General features: G+C 46.1%; 2 protein-coding genes across 3 annotated transcripts; both read right to left on the reverse strand.

The window, feature by feature from the left end:
• Nucleotides 1–827: 827 nt before the first annotated feature.
• LOC147249238 (zona pellucida-like domain-containing protein 1) lies at nt 828–15,411 on the reverse strand. Of its 2 annotated transcripts, none has more exons than XM_086226307.1 (12): nt 15,271–15,411; nt 13,817–13,928; nt 12,855–12,958; nt 12,092–12,318; nt 11,826–12,010; nt 10,160–10,232; nt 9,316–9,413; nt 8,749–8,829; nt 3,057–3,228; nt 2,850–2,958; nt 2,743–2,763; nt 828–1,392 (listed from the first exon to the last, which is right to left on the reverse strand). In XM_086226307.1, the coding sequence occupies exons 3-12, from the start codon at nt 12,946–12,948 to the stop codon at nt 1,250–1,252; spliced, it is 1,203 nt and encodes a 400-aa protein (XP_086082433.1). In that variant the 5' UTR covers nt 12,949–12,958; nt 13,817–13,928; nt 15,271–15,411; the 3' UTR covers nt 828–1,249. The 2 variants fall into 2 exon arrangements, with proteins under 2 accessions (XP_086082433.1, XP_086082434.1); XM_086226308.1 differs by having other exon boundaries at nt 13,817–13,945.
• Nucleotides 15,412–19,151: 3,740 nt separating this feature from the next.
• On the reverse strand, nt 19,152–19,835 carry hist2h2l (histone 2, H2, like). Its single transcript, XM_086225796.1, has one exon. It carries the CDS (start codon nt 19,746–19,748, stop codon nt 19,368–19,370), a length of 381 nt encoding a protein of 126 aa, XP_086081922.1. The 5' UTR covers nt 19,749–19,835; the 3' UTR covers nt 19,152–19,367.
• Between the last annotated feature and the right edge of the window lie 75 nt (nt 19,836–19,910).

A 19,910-nucleotide genomic window follows, 5' to 3' on the forward strand; every position in this document is an offset into this window, starting at 1 on the left:
CCTCCCTCCAAGAGCTAGGCTAGCTATTACAAACTTATCAATCACCTCTGTGCTTCTCCCGTTTCTCCCTCTTCGTCTCTCCTTCTCTTTCCACCCTGTGCACAAGAGGCTTTTCTCTTGCTGGACATCGCCAAAACAAAACAAAACAAAAAAAACCCACGATGAAACAGTGCGTCACTCTGACGCGCTGTTTCCTCAGTCGTTGCCATCACAGCACCAGCATGCTGCTTGAATGTGCGGCTGGGCTACACCGAAAGACAGTCCAGCTGCAGGGGTGTTCGTTGTGAAGCCCCAAACGTAATTTTCTGAAGTTGCACTTGAGGGCGCCTGTTAGATGAATTATACACACACACACACACATATATATATATATACTGGTAGTTATCTATATCTACATATGAGTTAGAAACTTGGAGGGGAAAATAATATAACAGAAAATGTTTGGTGGTCGCTCGCCGGCGCCCTCCATCCCTCCCTCATGTTGCCCCAGGCGATCGCCTGGTCTGCCTATTAAAGGGGCCGCCTCAAATTCAAATTCTGGAAACACTTGAAAGTGAAGTCCAAGTACCTCAAAACTGCACTTGAGTCATTGAGCAGGTGTATTTTCCACCACTGCAGCCCAGAGAATGCACTGTGTGCTTCCTCACGGTCAGCTCACAACCTCCTGGATCAGTAAACCTGTCCAGATGAGGACCTCCTACAAACCTAGGTCTACAATAACGAAACACAATGGCGAAATAATAGTGTTTAAAAAATGCAAGTACAAAAAAGCACAGTTCTATGGCATTGAAAATAATATAGGTAACAGGATTGTGTGAAACCCCCCTGAACATTCTCCACAGTGCAATGATGTTTTTGTCCTTTCAAAAAAAAAAAAGGGGGAAATGTAAATAGAAAATACCTCTTAACCTTTCACACATGCATACATATAAATATGTATATACACATATATATATATATTTTTTTAAAGGACAAACACATCATTACCAAGACCTAAATGTCAGCTAAAGTACCCAAATAACAATACAAATAATATAAAAACCCTTAACTCCAAAACACAATAATAGAGAGAAAATTAAAGAAAAACAAGAGACAAACAGAGACAAACGGTACAGGGGTTCAACCGTCTTGCCGATGATCTTGATCGTATTGGAGCACATATCGTGTAGAGCAAACTGATGTTTCCTGTCGCTCGTTCATCTCCAGTCTCTTGTGCTGCTGTTGGCTGAAATAAATGGGGAAGTCTTTTTCAAATTAATCTCTTCACACCAGTGTTGGCTTTGCGGACGTAGTAGACGATGAAAGCCATCAACGCGAGGCAGAGAGCTCCGATGCAGCCGGCCACAACTGACACAGCCACCACAGTGTTATTCACATGGGTCTGCTGCGAACCTGGAAGAATGTCACACAGCATGCGTTAGAAATGTCCTGATAACAGTTTCCTTATCATGTGACCTAGAGGAAGCAGGTATAGGGGTGAAGAGGACTGGTCTAAGCACAGACCCACGTGGAACACCATAGCTGACTGTTGTGGTTTCAGAGGAACCATCATTGGCAAGTACGAACTGAGTCATTGGTCAGTTTCTGTGCTATGATGAACCTGAAACCTGCCTGGAAATCCTCTCATCAGCTGTAGCTGTGGAGAAGTCACAGAGCTGTTTAGCAACTGCTTTCTCCAGGACTTTGGAGAGAAAAGGAAGATTTGATATGAAAGATTCTAAAACTAGAATAACCTCAAGCAAAGCTTTATTTCCTAGCTCTGCTTTGTACAAAGTTTTCTGGTAAATCATCAGAAAACAAAAATCACTGCACTCAAAATATACCTTGAGATGTTCTTGTGTCATCTTAGTCCTCTATTCAGTTTTAAAATGTCCTTTGCACCAATAGTATCGACGCTAATGGCTAACGCTAGCACAGCTACGCTAGCGTCAGAGATACATTCAGCAATAACTCCACGGCTGACAGCGGTGGGCCTGAGTCTGTGCCACGTTGATTCTGTTGTCTGCGACAGCCTTGATTTAACTTGATTATATCACCCTTGGCCCTGCGATGGACTGGCAACCTGTCCAGGGTGAACCCTGCCTCTCGCCTGTAGCCGCTGGGATAGGCTCCAGCCCCCCCACAACCCTTGACAGGAATAAGCGGAAGAAAATGGATGGATGGATGGATGATATCACCCGTGGCTTCTGACATCTCTTGGATGGATCCAATAGAAGGGGGGAGAGGTGACAGTGGTCAGTGCTACACTTTGAGTTTTCTAGTTGAACAAATCTATGTTCACAGCTGCTACACCTTCATCTCCCAGTACTGCACCCTCAATTTGGAACAAGAATCAAAACCAACCAGAGCAGGCTGGAAGGACTACACCAGTGGCGCAATAGAACACTCTAGACAAGCACCATGAAGGTAGAAGCAGTGACAAAGCGTAACCTGGAAAAAGGCTGCCAACATCCACAGAAACTGAACGTGACTAGAAACCAGACAACTCTGGAAGAATCCAACCACTACCACAGAGTTGAACTCCAAGACACTTCTTGATCTCCTGTCAAGGAAGCAGGTCATCTCGCCTCAAGGCTGTCCCTGCACTTTTATCAGTTTTCTTTTCATTCCGGACAGTCACTACTGCTGCGTACTCTCTGTAGGCAGGAGTAACTCATCTGTCTACCTGCTCCACTCGTCTATATGATCAGAGAACCCAAATGGCATTGTCACATCAATCTCAGGAACACAGGACATTTGTACCTCCAGCTGCTACCAGGTTTCCTGCAAGAGAACAAGAGAAAATTTTAACAAATCTTCAAACAACTGGTGGTGGACCGAAAGGTAACAGGTATGATGCGTTTTCCCACCATTGTCCAGGCGGGTAGTGATGGGGCCGGAGGTGACGGTGGCCGAATCACTCACTGCGGTGCCCTGGTCGTCCTCGACACTGCGGCGCCTCCTAGGGTTGCTGCAGTTCTGCAGGTGGATTGAGTAATATTCATTTAACGGTGTTGTCACCCTCTGGAGGCTTCAATTTGAGATGTGTGGCATTGAACCTGGAGGTGGGGGCTGACCTGAACAAGGTTTGGGCAGAAGGTGCTCGTGCAGAGTCTGGTGGCACAGTGGATGTAGTAGGTTGAGAGCATTTCGTCTGTGTGTTGGAGAAAGCGGAACGCTTCAAAGGAGAAGCGAGCTTCTTGCTCCATTCCGTTGACTCCCATGATTGTCTGGCCATCCCGGTTACACCTAGAAGAGAACTGGTTCTCGTTTCTTGTTCAGGATCAGTCTGCGACATGGCCGTAGGGTCAGTCAGTCATAAACAGAATTCTATCTCCAGCCAAGTAGGTGATGCTGGTGGCACCACCTTCTTTCTAAAGCCCAGCGTAAATCTGACACCTCGTCAGGAGTGGGAGGACTGCAGTCTGGGGCCTTATCGCTCTCATCACCATCACGTCCACCCGTGCAGGGACATCGCTGTCCTTTCATAGTTGGTTGATACCAGCACTTTCAACACTGACCAACCAGTAAAGGCAGGAGAGCCTCCTCCACAGACATCAATCATGAGGACAAGGAGGATTTTCTTCAGATGAATAAAGATAAAACTGAAATTGTATTTGGCACCAAAGAGGAGGACAGAAACTCTGTGCCATTAGAACTTCTTTATATTACCACCTTAGAAATATTGCAATGATAAAAGCAGGGCCAGCTAAGGGCAAAGGCAATATAGGTGGTTGCCTAGGGCGCCACATTGGCTAGGGGGCACCAGAAGAAAAAAAAAAACCTCACCGATGGGCACCCCATCATATTTTTTCTGGAGGTAAAAAAATGAACAAATAGAGAGAAACCATGCAAGCAAGCAAGAAAAACATACACTTTGCACCTGCCCTGTGCACACTGAGTGGGGGATGGGTCGCCATTTGATGCGCATCCAAGTCCGTGTTTTGGTCAAGATAGCCATACATTTACATTTTACCGGCATTTCATTTAGAAATTAAAATGTCCAAGCGTTAGGGAGAGTAAGGGAGGAAATGATTGATGAATACATCAATCACAACTCAAGTATAACTAATTTTGAACTCAGTTATAAGTTAGTTTGAACTTCCAGGCAGCAGGATGCAGCACTTATTTGTTCTACTCTGCAGCTCCATGTTGTTGCTTGTATGAGGCTAATATCGACTCTCTAACTGTCCAGATGCACTCAGGAAACATCTGCAGAAGCCCCCAGCTGCTGGAGAAGAAACATCTGTTTGTTGGAAATGTTTTATAATTCGTTCATTCTTTAAAATCTTCCTTTGTTAAGTCATTTTAATATATAACCCCAACTGGTCGAGGCAGATGGCTGCCCACTCTGAGCCTGGTTCTGCCTGAGGTTTCTTCCTGTTAAAAAGGATTTTTTTTTCTCGCCAAGTGCTTGCTCATGCCAGCCCTGGATCAAAGACTTCATGTCTGAGCAGGATCTTGAGAAATTGACAGGATTGTTTTTAGTAAGCTTAACTAACACGCCTGTCAAATAAGTCAACGGGGTCGAACTGAAACCAAGAGCAGAGATCACATCACCCCGGGGATGAGATCTCTGCCATGGCTTCCTGCGCGAAAGAGAACAGAATTCACAATTCACCTTTCGCATAAGCCCCGCCCCCTGCTTAGTCATACATAGCAACGTCACTTCCTCTGACATCAGAGGTTCTAAACTCGGACGGAACACTGTTGCTACTAAAGCAAATATCGGTCAGAGGTGCTTGTCTTGATCAAACAGCTTTTATTTAGGCTATGGTCAAACGTCACATGCAACAGTGACACGCGCTACCTGGAGAGGTTGAGGGGAGATGTAAGATTTATTTCCTTTCCCCAAACCCACATACAACCCTGATGAATGTTTGCTGCGCTGGTTAGCCATTTACTGTAGGCTAGCTAACGTTACGTTACACAAACACCTGCTGGTAACAATGTGCATTAGCCTACTTTGTAGCTCATCTAAACGTCTGCTTTGCCAGCGATAAACGATATTAATAATATTGAACAAACCAATGTAACGTTAGCTCACTTTGCTGTTCTGAAGCAATGCATTCCAGATGTCTTAGAGCTGTACGAGCCCTCATGTACCGCCGCACTCAGCACTACGCTCCGAAGGCCTGGAACAAGCTGCTAGAAAACCGTAGATTAGCTTCATAACTGTAGATTTTTAAAATCAGGTTGAAAACCTCTGTTGTTTGCTGGAGCATTGAAGAACACTACCTTAGTTTTCACTCATTTTGAATGTACTTTTGAGATTTTCATTGGAATAGGAATTTTTAGGAATTGATCATGCATTTTATTCCTATTGCTTCATGGATTTGTGAAGCACTTTGGGTTGTCTTGAGCATGAAAAGTTGCCTTGCTTTGTTTAGACTCCCCACATTTGACTTCCCCGTCTGAATGAAGGCCTCCCACTCTGGGCGGCCATAAGTGGCTTCTGTTGTTGCTCTCCAAGTCAGCCGGCTCCTCTTAGTCTTTATTCAGATCCACATTAACTTCCACATGCAGTCATAGGCGCTAGAATGGGGGTGCTACAGGTGCTGCACCCCCCTCGTCATTGCATACTTAAAATATGTGAACTAAAATATATACATGTATAAAAATATATAATAACATAACATACTACTGTGTTGATATAAGATTAGAATGATGGGCAGTGTATAAGATATAAACTGCTATTATTTAAATATTTCATCGATAAAAGACGAGCCTTCTACTTTGGAAGTGCTTTGCTGCTTTCATCCCCTCACGATTCGTTGGGTCATGGCTCATAAACAGCGGAAATGTATTTCGGATATTTTTTTTTATTTTTACAAATAATGTGGTCAAGAAAAGCAAAAAATGATCTCGGAAATTTTCAGACAAAAGATGTGAACAATAACGTTGAAACAGCGACTGAATCCGCTTCGAATGCTGACAGTGACACAAACATTCGAGTGTGCCTGCGCGTGAAGACGGAGTTCAAATAAAGGCACTTGTTTTTATACACTCTGTAATCGAAATGACTTCCAACGTCCCTCGTTATTCAATGGCTGCTGTTTCTTTGTGTTTTAACCTTAAGCCTGCCTTTGTTCATGTTGATGCTGAGTTTGACCCGGGACGCCAGTCTCTCATTTTACGTGAGTGATGATTGAAATGGCCAGCGTTTAACGAACGTTCCTATGCCTCACGTACTGAGCGTTCAAGCTACGGAGAACGTGAAAATGTGACTTTTTCAATTTTTCATTCTTTTCATTCAATCTTTCGTCCGATGCCTTTTAAATGGCAGCTTGTGGCGACAATGTAGGCTGACAACATTATGTTGAGAACCTCAGCCACGATGTAATGACGTCGCATATTTTCCAACCCAGCCACCAGACCCCCTCGGATGAAACCACTTCTGGTGCGCCTGCATTCTGGACCAAAACCTATCAACTTCTCAGGAGTCACAAACACTGTAAGAACCCTTAAAGTCACTGTACAAACATTGTTAACCTTTCAGTAAAAACTATTAAAAAATCTTTAACTTCAGCAAGCATGGAGAGTCGTTCATGTTGTGTGGATTCCCTTAGCATCTGTTTCAGTGGTTTTTTAGGGCCTGAGCCTGAAGTACCCTCAGGCTCAGGCCCTATTATTTTAATCTATATTTACCCTTTACTACTTTAATACTTTATTCAGCTCCTGTAAATGTCTGCTTTATTCAGTTGGTTTGTTTCGGGCTGTGGGAGGTCACAGTGCCTTGAGCTGGTCTCAACAAGCTGTTCAGAAAAAAGTCAGGTTTCCAATCTGCAATGTCATTTTTGTTAAACATTGCAGGACCGGATGTTGCGTCAACGGTCAACCACGACAGTCGACTGAGCATCTTCACATGAGTGCTAAAGGAGCATCGAAGGGCCAAGCTTGCAGCTCCATTGTGAGCCAGCTGGATTTCTTTAATGTTTTTTTTTGGAGCGCTGGACCACACAACCACACAGTAGCCTAAGTGAGAGAGAACTAGAGCCTGAATCGCCCGATTCCTGACTGAGGATGTTACAGGGTCACAGGGCCCAGTAGAATCAATATGGTCAGACCACGACAATTCATCGTCTGTCACAATGCTGAGTACTTTCATTTTCCTTCCTTGCTCCATTGGGACACCACTCATAGATGGATTTAAACATCTGTGGCAAGCTAGTGCTGCTTTCACCACCTCACCTAACCACGCACTTGGTATTATTAGGTTCTGTGTTGGAGTGTTAGGCTGTCAGTGGTAACTTGTGCTGGCTGTGGACCTTTCATTTTCTTATCAATGTGTTGGCAAATTGGTTTCTTCTGTTTTTCAATTGTCTTCTTTTCTTTGGTCATTGCGGGGGCACAAACTGTGAAAGATGAATGACATATTGGGGCCAGAGGTCGACTGTCCACTGTGTGTTCTCACAGCATGCTGCTCAGCAGAGGCTCCAGTCACCTGGAAGTGAGTGAGACTTCTCTTAAAGCCATGCTTCTCCCAAAAAGTATATTTTGCGTGCACTCACAAATAAGTATCTTGAGCTCACAAAGACTTTTTTTTTTCCTCTACTACAGTACTTCTTTGTGACTTTAGAAAGAGCCAGCCATGTATATTTAGCTTGAAGCTAATGGTGGCTGATGGCTAACAAAATCTAAACTGCCCAGAAATGTTTCTTTGCACCTCCAGTGGGACACTCTGGTTCCACTGGAGGTGCGTTAGGGTCAGGGTAACCCTAATGCACTGTCAACCCTGTGCTTGTCCCTGCTTGCTACCAGTGGTGCCCAGATTTCATTCCGTTTAGTTTCCATATTTTTAATTTAGTTTAAGCCTCAAACCAAAGTGTTTGTGAAATATTGAGCTGCTGATAAAGAAGATGTGGATGATACTGGACAGTGGGCTTGAGAGTTGGCATTTTTGTACACTTCCACTGTTGTGTGTAGTTGGTGGCAACGTTAGCTTCATGCTAAGTATAAGTAGCTGGCGCTTTCTACATTCACAAAGAAGTAACGCTGGAAGGAAAAAAAAAACATCTTTGTGAGCTCAAGATACTTCTCCATGAGTACATAAATCTAAATTTACTTTTTGGGTTAAGGGTCACTAAGTTTGGTTGGTGCAACTGATGTAAACTCCAGTCTGAAGATTTGGCTTACTCTTAGGACCAGGCCTAGCAAAAACCAGGTGGTGTCATTCATCCCAGTGGCTTGCATGGTGGATCAGACACACACACACACACACACACACACACGTGATAAGCACCTAAGCAGACCCCTTTTATTGTAACATAAAACCATCTGGACTTGTGTCCAGAACACTCAGAGCAAAGACTAAGATGCTGCCATAGCTCGCTCACTCTTCTATCTGAGGTTTTCAGTGTAAGTTTGATGTGTTTCACCTGCCTGTCTGTCGCCTTTCTCGTGCTCCTTAGTGTGTTTCACCTGTGCCCCAGCATTCCCTTCTTTATCTTTGGTGACCTCTTTGCAGCCCCTCCTGATGTGCCTGGTCGTGTTCCTGCTGCTTCTCTGTGTCCCATGTTCCCTAGAGGTTATCTGTGCATGACGTCTGGATCCTGTTTTGGGCTTTGCTCCACCCTCATTGCTTCAGACTCACTGTGCATGAACTTATGAGTCATTTCCCTGGTTTCCTGGTCAGTGACAGATGCTGTTTAACGCCCCCAGCAAAGCCAGCAAATGTACCTTCACCTCTGTTGGACAAAGATCTTTGTGTTTTTCTCCAAAAAGGAGCTGTGCTGTTCAACTCTTCCTCTGTGCAGGCTGATAACTCACCCTACGAAGAGATCATGGAAGGTGGTGTTTATGGGGAAAGGGGAGGCTGTCGCGTAGCATCGGTCCAGCAGCACATTGAATCTGTGAGGAAGAGGATCGGCACACATTGAGAGTGACAATCATTGTTCACTGGTTTTCTGTTAACATGTTATGTGTTGTGAAATTATGGACATAGAAAATGAAGGTGCAGTATTGCTGGGTTAGTTTCATGCATGCCCAGCAGATCACCACCCAAAAATAACAAAATGTCATCTGATACTTTCAACAATTCCAACAGGGGAAATTATGTGACATGGCAGAGAAATTAGGGCGGCACGCTGGTGCAGCGGTCAGCACTGTGGCCTCACAGCAAGAAAGTTGTGGGTGGAGCCCCACAGCACGGGGTCTCTCTGTGTGAGTCTGCAAGTTCTCCCTGTACCTGCGTGGGTTCTCTCCGCCTCTCGCCCGAAGGCTGCTGGGATAGGCTCCACCCCCCCACCCCCCACGCGACCCTTAACAGGACAAGCGGTAGAAAATGGATGGATGGAAGAGAAATTAAGGGTACATCAGTTATAAAAGATGAAGTACCTGTTGGTGAGGTTGGATGCCTTCACCTCCACAAAGATCCTGGTCTTTAACTCCAGACCTCCAAGAGGGATCCGCAGTCTGCTGGAGTAGCCTTTGTCCTGAAAGCACAACAACAGAGGATGATGGTGATGATGGTGATGATGATGATGGTGGTGGTGATGGTGATCATGTACTGATACCAAAAGAACCTCAGCCAACCAAAAGTGTTGATTTATTTATGTTTTGTTCATATCTAGCAGGTAATTACAATCAAGAAATAAAGAACATGATCAAGTATGGATTTAAAAACTTGTGTGTTTACACCATAAGAGAGCATTCAGGGAATTTCTTCAAATTTGGCTCATCTATCTATCGGGACTCAAGGATGACCAGACAACATTTTGGAGGTCAAAAGTCAAGGTCATTGTTGCAGAGGTAGAGGGGCCGTCTAGCAACCGAAGGGTCCCTGGTTCGATCCCCACTTCCCCCCTGCGACAATGTCAAAGTGTCCTTGAGCAAGAAACTGAACCCCTAATTGCTCCGGATGAGTAGGTTGGCGCCATCGTGGCAGCCTTCACCATCAGCGTGAGTGTGCATGTGAACGGGAGGATGAGGCCACACTGTGAAGCGCTTTGAGTGCCACTGAGGTGGAAAGGCGCAACATAAAAATAAGTCCATTTACCATACAACTATGATGCAGTATTTGTAGTCAGTAGTTTACTCGCTGTACCTGGAAACATGCCGAATATCTCCACCTCTGCAGGGTCAGAGAAACATCCCAACTTTGCAGAGACTCTCGTCCTTTGCTACATTCAGCGAGTACCTTTTCAGTCCACATGAGGGAATACTGTGTCTGGCTTCCTACCTGGTAGAGCCTCATGCTCAAAGTGCTGATGAAACTGCCGTTGTTATCTTTGACGGCCAGGTTGACTCCAGATCTGATGGACGACAACATGACATCAGCAGCTGAAATTCACGACGGGAAAACCCAAGTGGTCAAAAACAAGGTTATCAGTCCTTCACACACAGAACAGCAAGCCCTGCAGAGACAGGCACCAGAGTAACACACACCACTGAAGATCCCTCTGGTAACCGGATATCTTCTTACTTCTAGTCATTCACCTGCAGTTCTCTTAAGTACTCGGTGTTCACACAAGAGATCCAATCACAACTGTTTTTCACCCTCATGTTGTAATCCCTCTGAGCGCTGAATCCCTGTTCTTTGCCTGTCATCATATGATGGGAGACATCCCCTTGATTTTCTGGCTCATGTGCTGCCTGAGGGCTGCTCTCCCTCTGTGTGTGTGTGTGTGTGTAAGCGCCAGACCAAGAGATACCTGTAACTTAAGGTTCCACCTGTATCATGCAGGTGGTTCAGTTTTCAGCCACAGATTGACGCAGTTCCTGTGGATCATGTTGATTTTAGGTGTTGGACTATTTAAGGTGCAGGATCATGGACTGTAGTCTGGATCTGGTCGTTCTATCACGTTTTTATGGATCCCTTTTAGATACAAACCTCATCTCTTCCTGTTGTATGTTTAAATGCACTTCCCCTGTGTGTTCCAGCTTCGTACCTGCCTGGTTTATCACCTGTGTTTTACCTGTGTCTCGTCTGTCAATCAGCCATTGTCTGTGCCAGCTCAACGCTTCTTTGTTATTTTACACTTGAGCTGAAGGAACACAAACAGGAGTTGTGGCTGTACTCAGTTTTATACGACACCTCTGCTCACAGCGGAGAGGAAAGATGTACAATGGCAGGACTTTAAGGAGGAAGGGGAGGAGGTCAGTAACATAAAGTTGAAATGCTCAGACTGACATGTTCCCCTGTGGTTTGAGCTGCACGGAGGACAAACTAAGACACCGCTGCGCATGGAACATCATTGAAGACGTGCCTGTGGAGTGCCAGTGGCCGCTCTCTTCTGACCGTGTGACCACATTTGCTCGCCATGTTTGGAGCACTTGGAACGTGACAGCGTGAAACTTCTCCCCAGAACTGTAACCGGGCCATCGAAGTAGAGAAGCAAGTCTGAGCGATCACGCAGTCAAAGGCCGTCTTTAGCTGCTTTAATTATACACACTCCTCATGTCTCTTAAAGACTGTGGCCTGTTTCTTGAGTGAAATGTTTTTCTCTCCACGTTCCTGGTTGGTCGTCAGTGCTAATCGAGCCGTGCTGCCCAGCTGTTTCTGGTCCGTTCAGCACGTTGAACGTCATGACACTGCGTCTGGTTAGGTTGCTTTTGTTCCCTTGTTTTTTCCTTTGGCCGGCACCTGACTTGTTGACTTGTCTTGTGCTTCCTCTTTGCTGCTGTTTTCTTTGCTGTCTAATAAACTTGTTGTGGACGCATAAAGCAATCACCTGTAAAGTATTTTGGAAAGTGCCTGCACTTCCCCAAACAGTTTCCAGGGACGGTCTTCCAGATGGTTCTCTGCAACAGTGTCAGTTTTCACTCCTGCCTTTGCATGTACACTCGTGAATCGACAGGGTATCAATCTTGTGTGCGACTGGTTCCTGAGTACATGTGTGACTTACACGCTCATCTGAGTGTTGTTGACCAGGTACTGCAGAGGGTAACGGCAGGAGAACCTGTACATCACCTCCTGGTGATAAGTGATGGCTCCTGTGGAGATGTCCTTGGAGCACACCATACCAGAGATGTTGATGTACTGGACGGTGGAGAAGTCTGCAAACACTCCGGTTCCCATCTCCTCACTGACCTTTGGAGAAAGAGAGAGAAATCCTATCTTTAATCAGGAGGTTGAATGACAGAGATCCTGACTCTCACCCGGAGAACCCACTGTCAGCTCGTTGGAGCAGCCTGTGATGCCCTCCTCTGTGATGGAGAAGTTGAATTTGAGCAAAGGTGGGTCTGCTGTCCAGTCAGGAGTTCCTTTACACTGGTGCTTGGTGTGCTCCGAGTTGAGGGACAGCAGTGACTCGTTGTAGCCGTTGAAATAGATGGGACACAGGAGGATGCTGAGGGCCACCATCTGAGAGCCACAGACGACCTCAATGTCGGAGCTGACTGCAGAGAGCAGGGACAGATGAGTTTGAGCAGCTTAGAAGCAGAGAGGGTGCAAATATACATGGCTGGCTCTTTCTGCATTCTGCACAACACCCTTTTTGGGTGAAGCGTTCTGTTAAAGGGACCCTCCACACAGTCTAGGTGTTGAGTTTATCTGCATCCCTGCAGCCGTGACCTTGACTGGGTTCTGCGGCTCTGAAACAAATATCTGGTACTGGACTTGAGACATGGTTGGGTAACTGCATCCTCTTGTTTCCCCTTCAGCAAAAACAAGTTGATGTGAAAAATACTATATTGTTGATTAAAAAGAGATCCTGTTCCAACCTTGAAATTACAACGTTAGCATCAAAATGACATTGATTCCCTCCTGTTAGCAGTGCTCTCCCTCAGCATGTCGCAGTAAGATGCGGCGTGTTGGTTCGTTCTCAGCGAGCACGCACGACGAGCAGCTGTCAGCCAGAGCAAACCAGGGGGACTCAAAAACAAGACAAGTCGCTTTCAGACTCTGACAAGCTGGCACAGCTGGTTTCACTGACCTGGACTCCTGAAGGTGGAGTGTCCGGTGCAGGCATTTTGAGCTTGAACAAGGAGGAGGGAGGCCAGATGACATCCAAACAGGATGAGCCACATTGTGATCAAACTGCCGGTAAAGAAACAAACAATGCATTGATACGATTCATGAATTCACCATCTTAGAGACCTCAGTCCTCCGCTAAGACTGGACCACAATGAAGGAATGTCGTTAAAATCATGAACAAATCCAAGTGGTGTAACGCACAGGTAACGATGATTGTGATGACAGCGACTGATCAAAGAGGGCGTGTGATTGGTTTGGTCCGCCTGTGATTGGAGGCCAGTTTTAGAACCTTAGAACTGCTGGAGAGCAGAAACCAAAGAAATTCTGGTGCATATCCAGAATTTTATTTCCCTTTCTATAACATTGCTAATATGGCAGTTTTGATGCTGTTATGAACTTCAATGACGATATGACGACTATACAGTTCTCACAATACTTGGAATTTGTCCTGATATGGAATCAACATAGAGAGAGACAAAAAAAAACTACAAGCATCCAGGATATCAACGAGGAAATACAAACTGAAATATTTGCGTTATAGAATATAAACTAATATGACAGAAAACATTGAAAAACAATTCAGTGGAAAAATGTCTTCATGTTCAGGATTTTCTGGGGATGAACAGGATAAAACAATCGCTGGCAGTTCCATTTCAGTGACTTGGTGAACGTCTCAAGAGCAGAAACCCCAGCATATAAACTCCGTCTTCACCCGCAGATTTGTACTAGCTGTTTTTTGTGCTGACAAATGTGATTCTTTTGTGTTTGGTTGGATGATTTGACCAAAGATTCAGAGTTAAACTATGTGGTGATGTCATGTAATTCCAATAAGAGCCACCAGAAGAAATGATCCAACCCGCATCTGTCTGACCGGTGGGAAACCTCCTAATACCCCACGAGACGGAAGCTTTTGCTCCTCACCTTGCCAGGATGTCGTCCAAGTGCTGCCTCACGGCTTCTCCTCAGCGTGTCACCCCTCTCATCACGATCCAGCCATTTATACTGACCTCCTTTCCAGCCACACAGAGGCCTGCTGAGAAGAAAGGAAACCTGCGTGAGGAAGACAAGCTGGTTGGCCTGCTGTGGGTTCTACAAGCGGATCGTCTGACAGATGCAAACAATAGGAGAAGCTTGGTGTGGAGGGAAATGATGTCAAGTCACTATAAATCTAACTTGTCTTTCAGGAGGGACCTCAGCTGCCATCCTAAGTGCGCTAACATGCTCTGTCTTCGTCCACGGCGCTCCAGTCGGCTTTCTACATGAAGACAGACATCAGTCTTCGTTTTGGACTCATGACTGTTACACGGCGATGAATGGTAGACAGACAGCTTTATCACGTTTATTCTTCTTACACAAAGATGGATTAGCATATATTTTTCCAGCAACACACGAGGGAGAACTTGTTCATTCCACTCAACCTACCTGTAGAGATGTTACATAACCTGAATAAGTCTCCCAGCTGCATTATTTTCAGCCATTTTTATGCAAGAGGGCCTTATTGTGAATCCCTCTCTGCTTCTGTGGTGATGGGTTTCTCCAACCCCACCCCCACTCCCACCCCCTCCTGCCGGGGGCTACCTGTCTTTGTCAAGAAATTAGGTCTCCTGCACACCATCTCCAACTTGAAGAGGAGGGCACACCCTTTCAGACAAAACCTGCTACGAGTGTCACCTGAACCACGAACACCCCCAGATCCCCTCCAGCATCCCTGAGACCACGTCGGAACAATGGGCTGGAGATGAGCTTACACAGAGCTCTCTGTGAGGAGGTGTCCCGTCTGGCCCCCTCCCCATTCAGCAGCCAGCAGCCCCTTTGAGAAGCTCGTTAGCTGCACATCCAAGTTTTCTTAATCCTCTCTACTAAAACTTGAGGGGATTCACAGGCACCAGGTGTGGATGTGGCCATAGGGTCGATGCTGATGGGCTCCCTCTGTTCACCTCCACTAGCTGGCTTTAATGTGAACAACATTCATCCATTTCTGTTGTTTTATGTCTGGGCTAAGTTGAAGCTGCATCAGCGAGCGTTCCGTGGTGGACCGGGACGGTTCTGGTGGGCCGTCCAGCGTTGGGCTGGTGCAGCTGTCTTGTTCTAGGTAGGAGGGAAGGACGGATAGTGACTGAAGCCTTCCTTTTACCAGGATCAACAATAAACACAGTGCATTTATACTGTCTAGTACGTAGTTTTTTGCACTGACATTGTTAGAGACATTGTTGAGTTTTTCTTTGGGGGGGGGGGGTTTTAAACATAGTCAAAAACAACTGACAATCAAGAGTTGTCTCTTCTCTTCTCTTCTCTTCTCTTCTCTTCTCTTCTCTTCTCTTCCCTGGACTTTAGAGTGGGGAAGAAGCAATCAATTCATGCCTTTTTTTTTTTACCTGCATGAGGGCCAAAGGCTTTGCTGGGGTCATCAGGTGGGCGCCCCTCTTCATCTGTGTTTTGTCGAAAGGCCCGCGACAGCTCAGGTGGGTTCAACAGCGACACCTGCGCGCCTCAGGTGTGCCCCCCTCTGCCTCTGCTCCTCCTGCTCGTCAAAATTGGGAAGGGAGAAGAGTTCTTTTATGCTTTACAGGGTCTTTGAAGTCTCTTGTGGTAGTTTTGTCATGATGACATCATCGTGACATCAGGTGTTCCTACTCCACTTTTCCTCACATTTGACATCTAGCAGCCCGAATGGAAACTGCTTGGGTTGGATTTACTCTGTGTTTTTAAAGAAAGTGTTACATGTGGGTTACTTCCTGCCTCCGGCCAGCGGGCGGTACTCTCCCTTCTTCCCAAGAAGGGGGACCTGGTTCAACTAAAGATCTGGAGGCCAGCTGTAGCTACTCAGCTGATGATGGATCCTCATCCAATCAAATCTGTCTCCTCTCATCATTGCAGACTTAAAAACACATGCAGGCACATTGACAAGGAACTGTTGAGCAGCTGGTAAAAACAAGTCAGTGTTCAGGGTCTGGTTTTGATTGTTCAGGGTTTTAATTAAAGAAGGAACGGAGGCTTTCTAGTAGATGTTTTTCCTGGTCAGTGGAACTCTGTACTATGATTGCAGGAACTAGAAGGAGTTTGGGAGGAATGAGGAGGGTTCAAGGAGTGGTGGAGGAGGGAGAGGTGGTGGGTTCCTTGTATGTTTGTAAGAGGAAGGAAGAGAAGGGCGTAGCCATCATGGCGGACAAGTCAGTTTGATTTGTTAAGCACCAAATCACAACAAGAGTTCTCTCATGACACTTTATACGTAGAGCAGGTTGGGCGGGGGGAAGAGAGCAGAGACAAAGACAGGTCATGGAGGGAGACAGAAGAAAAGAGACAGACGGAGAGAAAGGAGAAGAGACTGATGGACAGACGGGGACGTGAGGAGGCTGGGAGGAGAAACATGGCCAACAAAAACAACAGCTAGCTGCCAGTAGTAACATCTGCAGGTTCCTCAACAAATCAGTGTCAACATAACATGAGCAACTATGTGCTAGCAAACACAATGCTGATGTTAATGCTAGTACAGTACAGGGAATACTTATATGAGTACCACAAGTACGAATAAAAGTACTGATGTTAATCCTCCTCCAGCAGCACCGGGATCTGGGATGTGGGGAGGAGAAGAGGATTTAGTAACACGTATGAGGACAGGAGGAGAGAGAAACCCAGTGCATCATGGGAGATCCCAGCAGTCTGAGCCTATAGCAGCAGGTCTAAGGGCCAGCCTAAGCAGTCCTGACTATAAGCCTGATCAACAAGGAAGGTCTTTAGTCTGCTCTTAAACATAGAGAGGGGGTCTGGGTCCTGGACTGAAACTGGGAGACGGTTCCACAGGAGGGGAGCCTGATAGCTGAAGGCTCTGGCTCCCATTCAACTGTTGGAACTCTAGGAACCAGCAGGAACCCTGCATACTGGGAGTGAAGGGTTCTAGCTGGATCATAGGGGACTAGGAAGTCTGTCAGGTGTGAAGGAGCCTGACTGTTGAGGACTTTGTATGTTAGAAGGAGAATTTTAAATTCTGTTCTGAATCTGACAGGGAGCCATGCAGAGAAGCAGTCCAGGAGAGACCTGGTCTCTGCTACCAGTTCTAGTCAACACGCGGGCAGCAGCGTTCTGGACCAGCTGGAGAGTCTTTAGGGACTTATTAGTCCAGCCTGGTAGGAGGGAGGTGCAGTAATCCAGCCTGGAAGTGACAAAAGCAGGGACTAGTTTTTCTGCGTCTTCTTGAGCCAGGATGTGTCTGATCTTAGCGATGTTACGTAGATGGAAGAAGGCGTCCTGGAGGTTTGTTTAATGTGGGAGTGAAAGGACAGATCCTGATCCAAGAGAACTCCTAGGTTCCTTGCGGTCGTGCTGGGGGCCAGGGTGGTGCCTTCCAGGGTACCTGACATGACCTACAGTGACATGAGGTGTATGAGTTCTAAAATATAATTGATGTATTTTTTATCAAAACATACATGAATGAATGAATTAATAAGGAGGAAAATAAAAGAAAACACAAGACAGACAAACCTTGAGGGGGCAGACAAAGAAATACATTTCTGCGTAACAGCTGTTTGGCTTCAGTGCACGTTTTCGAATGACGCAAAAATAACTTAAAATTAATAAACCAAAGAAAGGAGAGTTTTGCATTTCTCCGTTTACTGTCATGAGCATGATATTTACCCATGGATGAGGTAGAAGGCTGTCATTTATCCAAAAACCAGGAATGTCGCTTCAGTGTAGCGACAACTTTTTTTTACTGTTAACACAGAACTGTTTTGATGGCCCTGTGATGGACTGGCGACCCGTCCAGGGTGAACCCTGCCTCTCGCTGGAAGACAGCTGGGATAGGCTCCAGCCCCCCAGCCTGGATGGATGGGAAAGTCAATGCTGTATATATAGCGCCACCCACTGCCCATTTTGCAGTACTTCACTTCTTCACATGTCAATGAAGGGGAACTCAGAGGAAAACAACGATGTAGGAGGTCTGTAAGCATGGTTTCAATTAGTTTTGACCTTTTTTAAGTAGTTTGTCCAATTTGCTGGTTGGTTCAGAGTTTAAGAACGTTTGGAGTCCCACAAAGTTCAGTCCTGGGCCTAATGTTGTTTAATCTGGACATTAAAGAGAACTGGGATGTTTCCAGTCTACAGAAGTTTCTTTTATGCCACAAACTTATTTTGTTCTGGAAAGAATTGGAAGACCATTACAGGTGCTGCTCAAACTTAGGAAGTGATTGGTCCTTAAATTAGGCTAAAACTAAAGGTGATTTTTGGAAACTGGACAGAAAAAGGACAATCAAACCAACCTGATTGTAAACGGCGTTTGATAGTGCCAGACAACAGATGCAGAAACTTCAAATAGAACATTTTAAGAGAAAAGTATGTAAATATGTTGGTCGCCAAGGGCTGTGGGCCAACAAATGAACAATATGACCAATACCAAACCTCCGTGAGGTGAAAGCAAGAGAACATTAACAGACTCTGCAGTTGCACAAATTGAAATTTAAAGAATCAATTGATTGAAAACATCATTCGTCGTGTTTGGAGGCAGAGAAACATTTTTACCTGTTCATCTCTTGATATTTAATTTAATAACTCTGCAGGTACAGCATTGAAGCAGATGTGAATCTCTGGTGAATTCTCTGAACTAGGATTTAAAATGCTGCTCAGGTGCGTTTCGTTTTAGAACACCGACGGAAACAGTAACAGAACATCATGAAGAACTGCAGTTCCACCTCACCACCAACCCAAACGGGCCTGTTGTAGAATAACTCCCACATCTCGGACAATTCAAGTCAATGAAGAGTCGTTTTCTCTTTCAGACCTTCAGAGATAAAACTGACAAACTTGAATTCGCAAGATTAAATCAAAGGTCCAGGTTCTGCTCAGCACTTCTAGAACCTTCTCTCTCTCTCTGGCACCTGGTGAACAAAAAGCCTGGGTGAGTCCCAGGAGGCCAGCCAGAGTAAAACCCTTTTACAGTAATTTAGCCATGTTATATTTGATGTAACTGAATGAACACATTGTTGCAGTACTTCATGCCTCACATCTACAAGTGGTGCGTCTGTCCCTGGCCTCCCCCACTCTGCCAACGGGATCTGTCGTCTCCATGTGGTGTCGCCCCGCGGCCCCATGATGTTTTCCACCCAACTGGAGGAGAACAGTAAATGTATATCAAATTAATCCCACACCGTTCGGCTCGATTGTGTCGTGATCAGGTTAGGCCTGCGTTTGATGACGTCACCAGGCGCGCATGCATCTCTAGCCTGCGATCAACATGGTGCAAAGCAAAGGAGACATCCACAGGTTAAAAGCACCGACTTACATTCGTCCTGAATTTATTATAATATGGTTTCATAAAACGTTACATTTGTCAAAACAGTAAACAGTGATTTCAACAAAATGTCGGGCAGCTGTCCCAACGAATCACGCCGAGGAAAACACGAAAAGCATCCGACACAGGGAAGAGGGAACCAGAGAGTCTCGGGGTGATTTGGGGACTGTGTCGGGCCTCTGTCCACTTCTATTTGGAGCTGGTGTACTTGGTCACGGCCTTGGTGCCCTCGGACACGGCGTGCTTGGCCAGCTCGCCCGGCAGCAGCAGGCGGACGGCGGTCTGGATCTCCCTGGACGTGATGGTGGAGCGCTTGTTGTAGTGCGCCAGCCGCGACGCTTCTCCGGCGATGCGCTCGAAGATGTCGTTGACAAACGAGTTCATGATGCCCATGGCCTTGGAGGAGATCCCCGTGTCCGGGTGCACCTGCTTCAGCACCTTGTACACGTAAATGGCGTAGCTCTCCTTTCTGGTCTTGCGACGCTTCTTGTCGCCTTTCTTCTGGGTTTTGGTGACGGCCTTTTTGGAGCCTTTCTTGGGAGCAGGAGCTGATTTCGTGGGATCGGGCATTTTTCTCTTGCAAGCCGACGGACTAACGAGAGGAGACACAGCTCGGGATACCGCCCCGTCCCCCGTCCTCCGTCCCCTACTTATAACCTCGCCATGTAAATGCCAGTCTGTCACCGCTCCTCTATGATTGGAGCTCTCGCCATCAGAGCGCGCTGCTTCCGA

The sequence above is a fragment of the Aulostomus chinensis genome, chromosome 15, assembly GCF_037954235.1.
Source record: "Aulostomus chinensis isolate RoL2024-O1b breed Wild chromosome 15, RoL_Achi_v1.0, whole genome shotgun sequence".
NCBI classification, from domain to species: domain Eukaryota; kingdom Metazoa; phylum Chordata; class Actinopteri; order Syngnathiformes; family Aulostomidae; genus Aulostomus; species Aulostomus chinensis.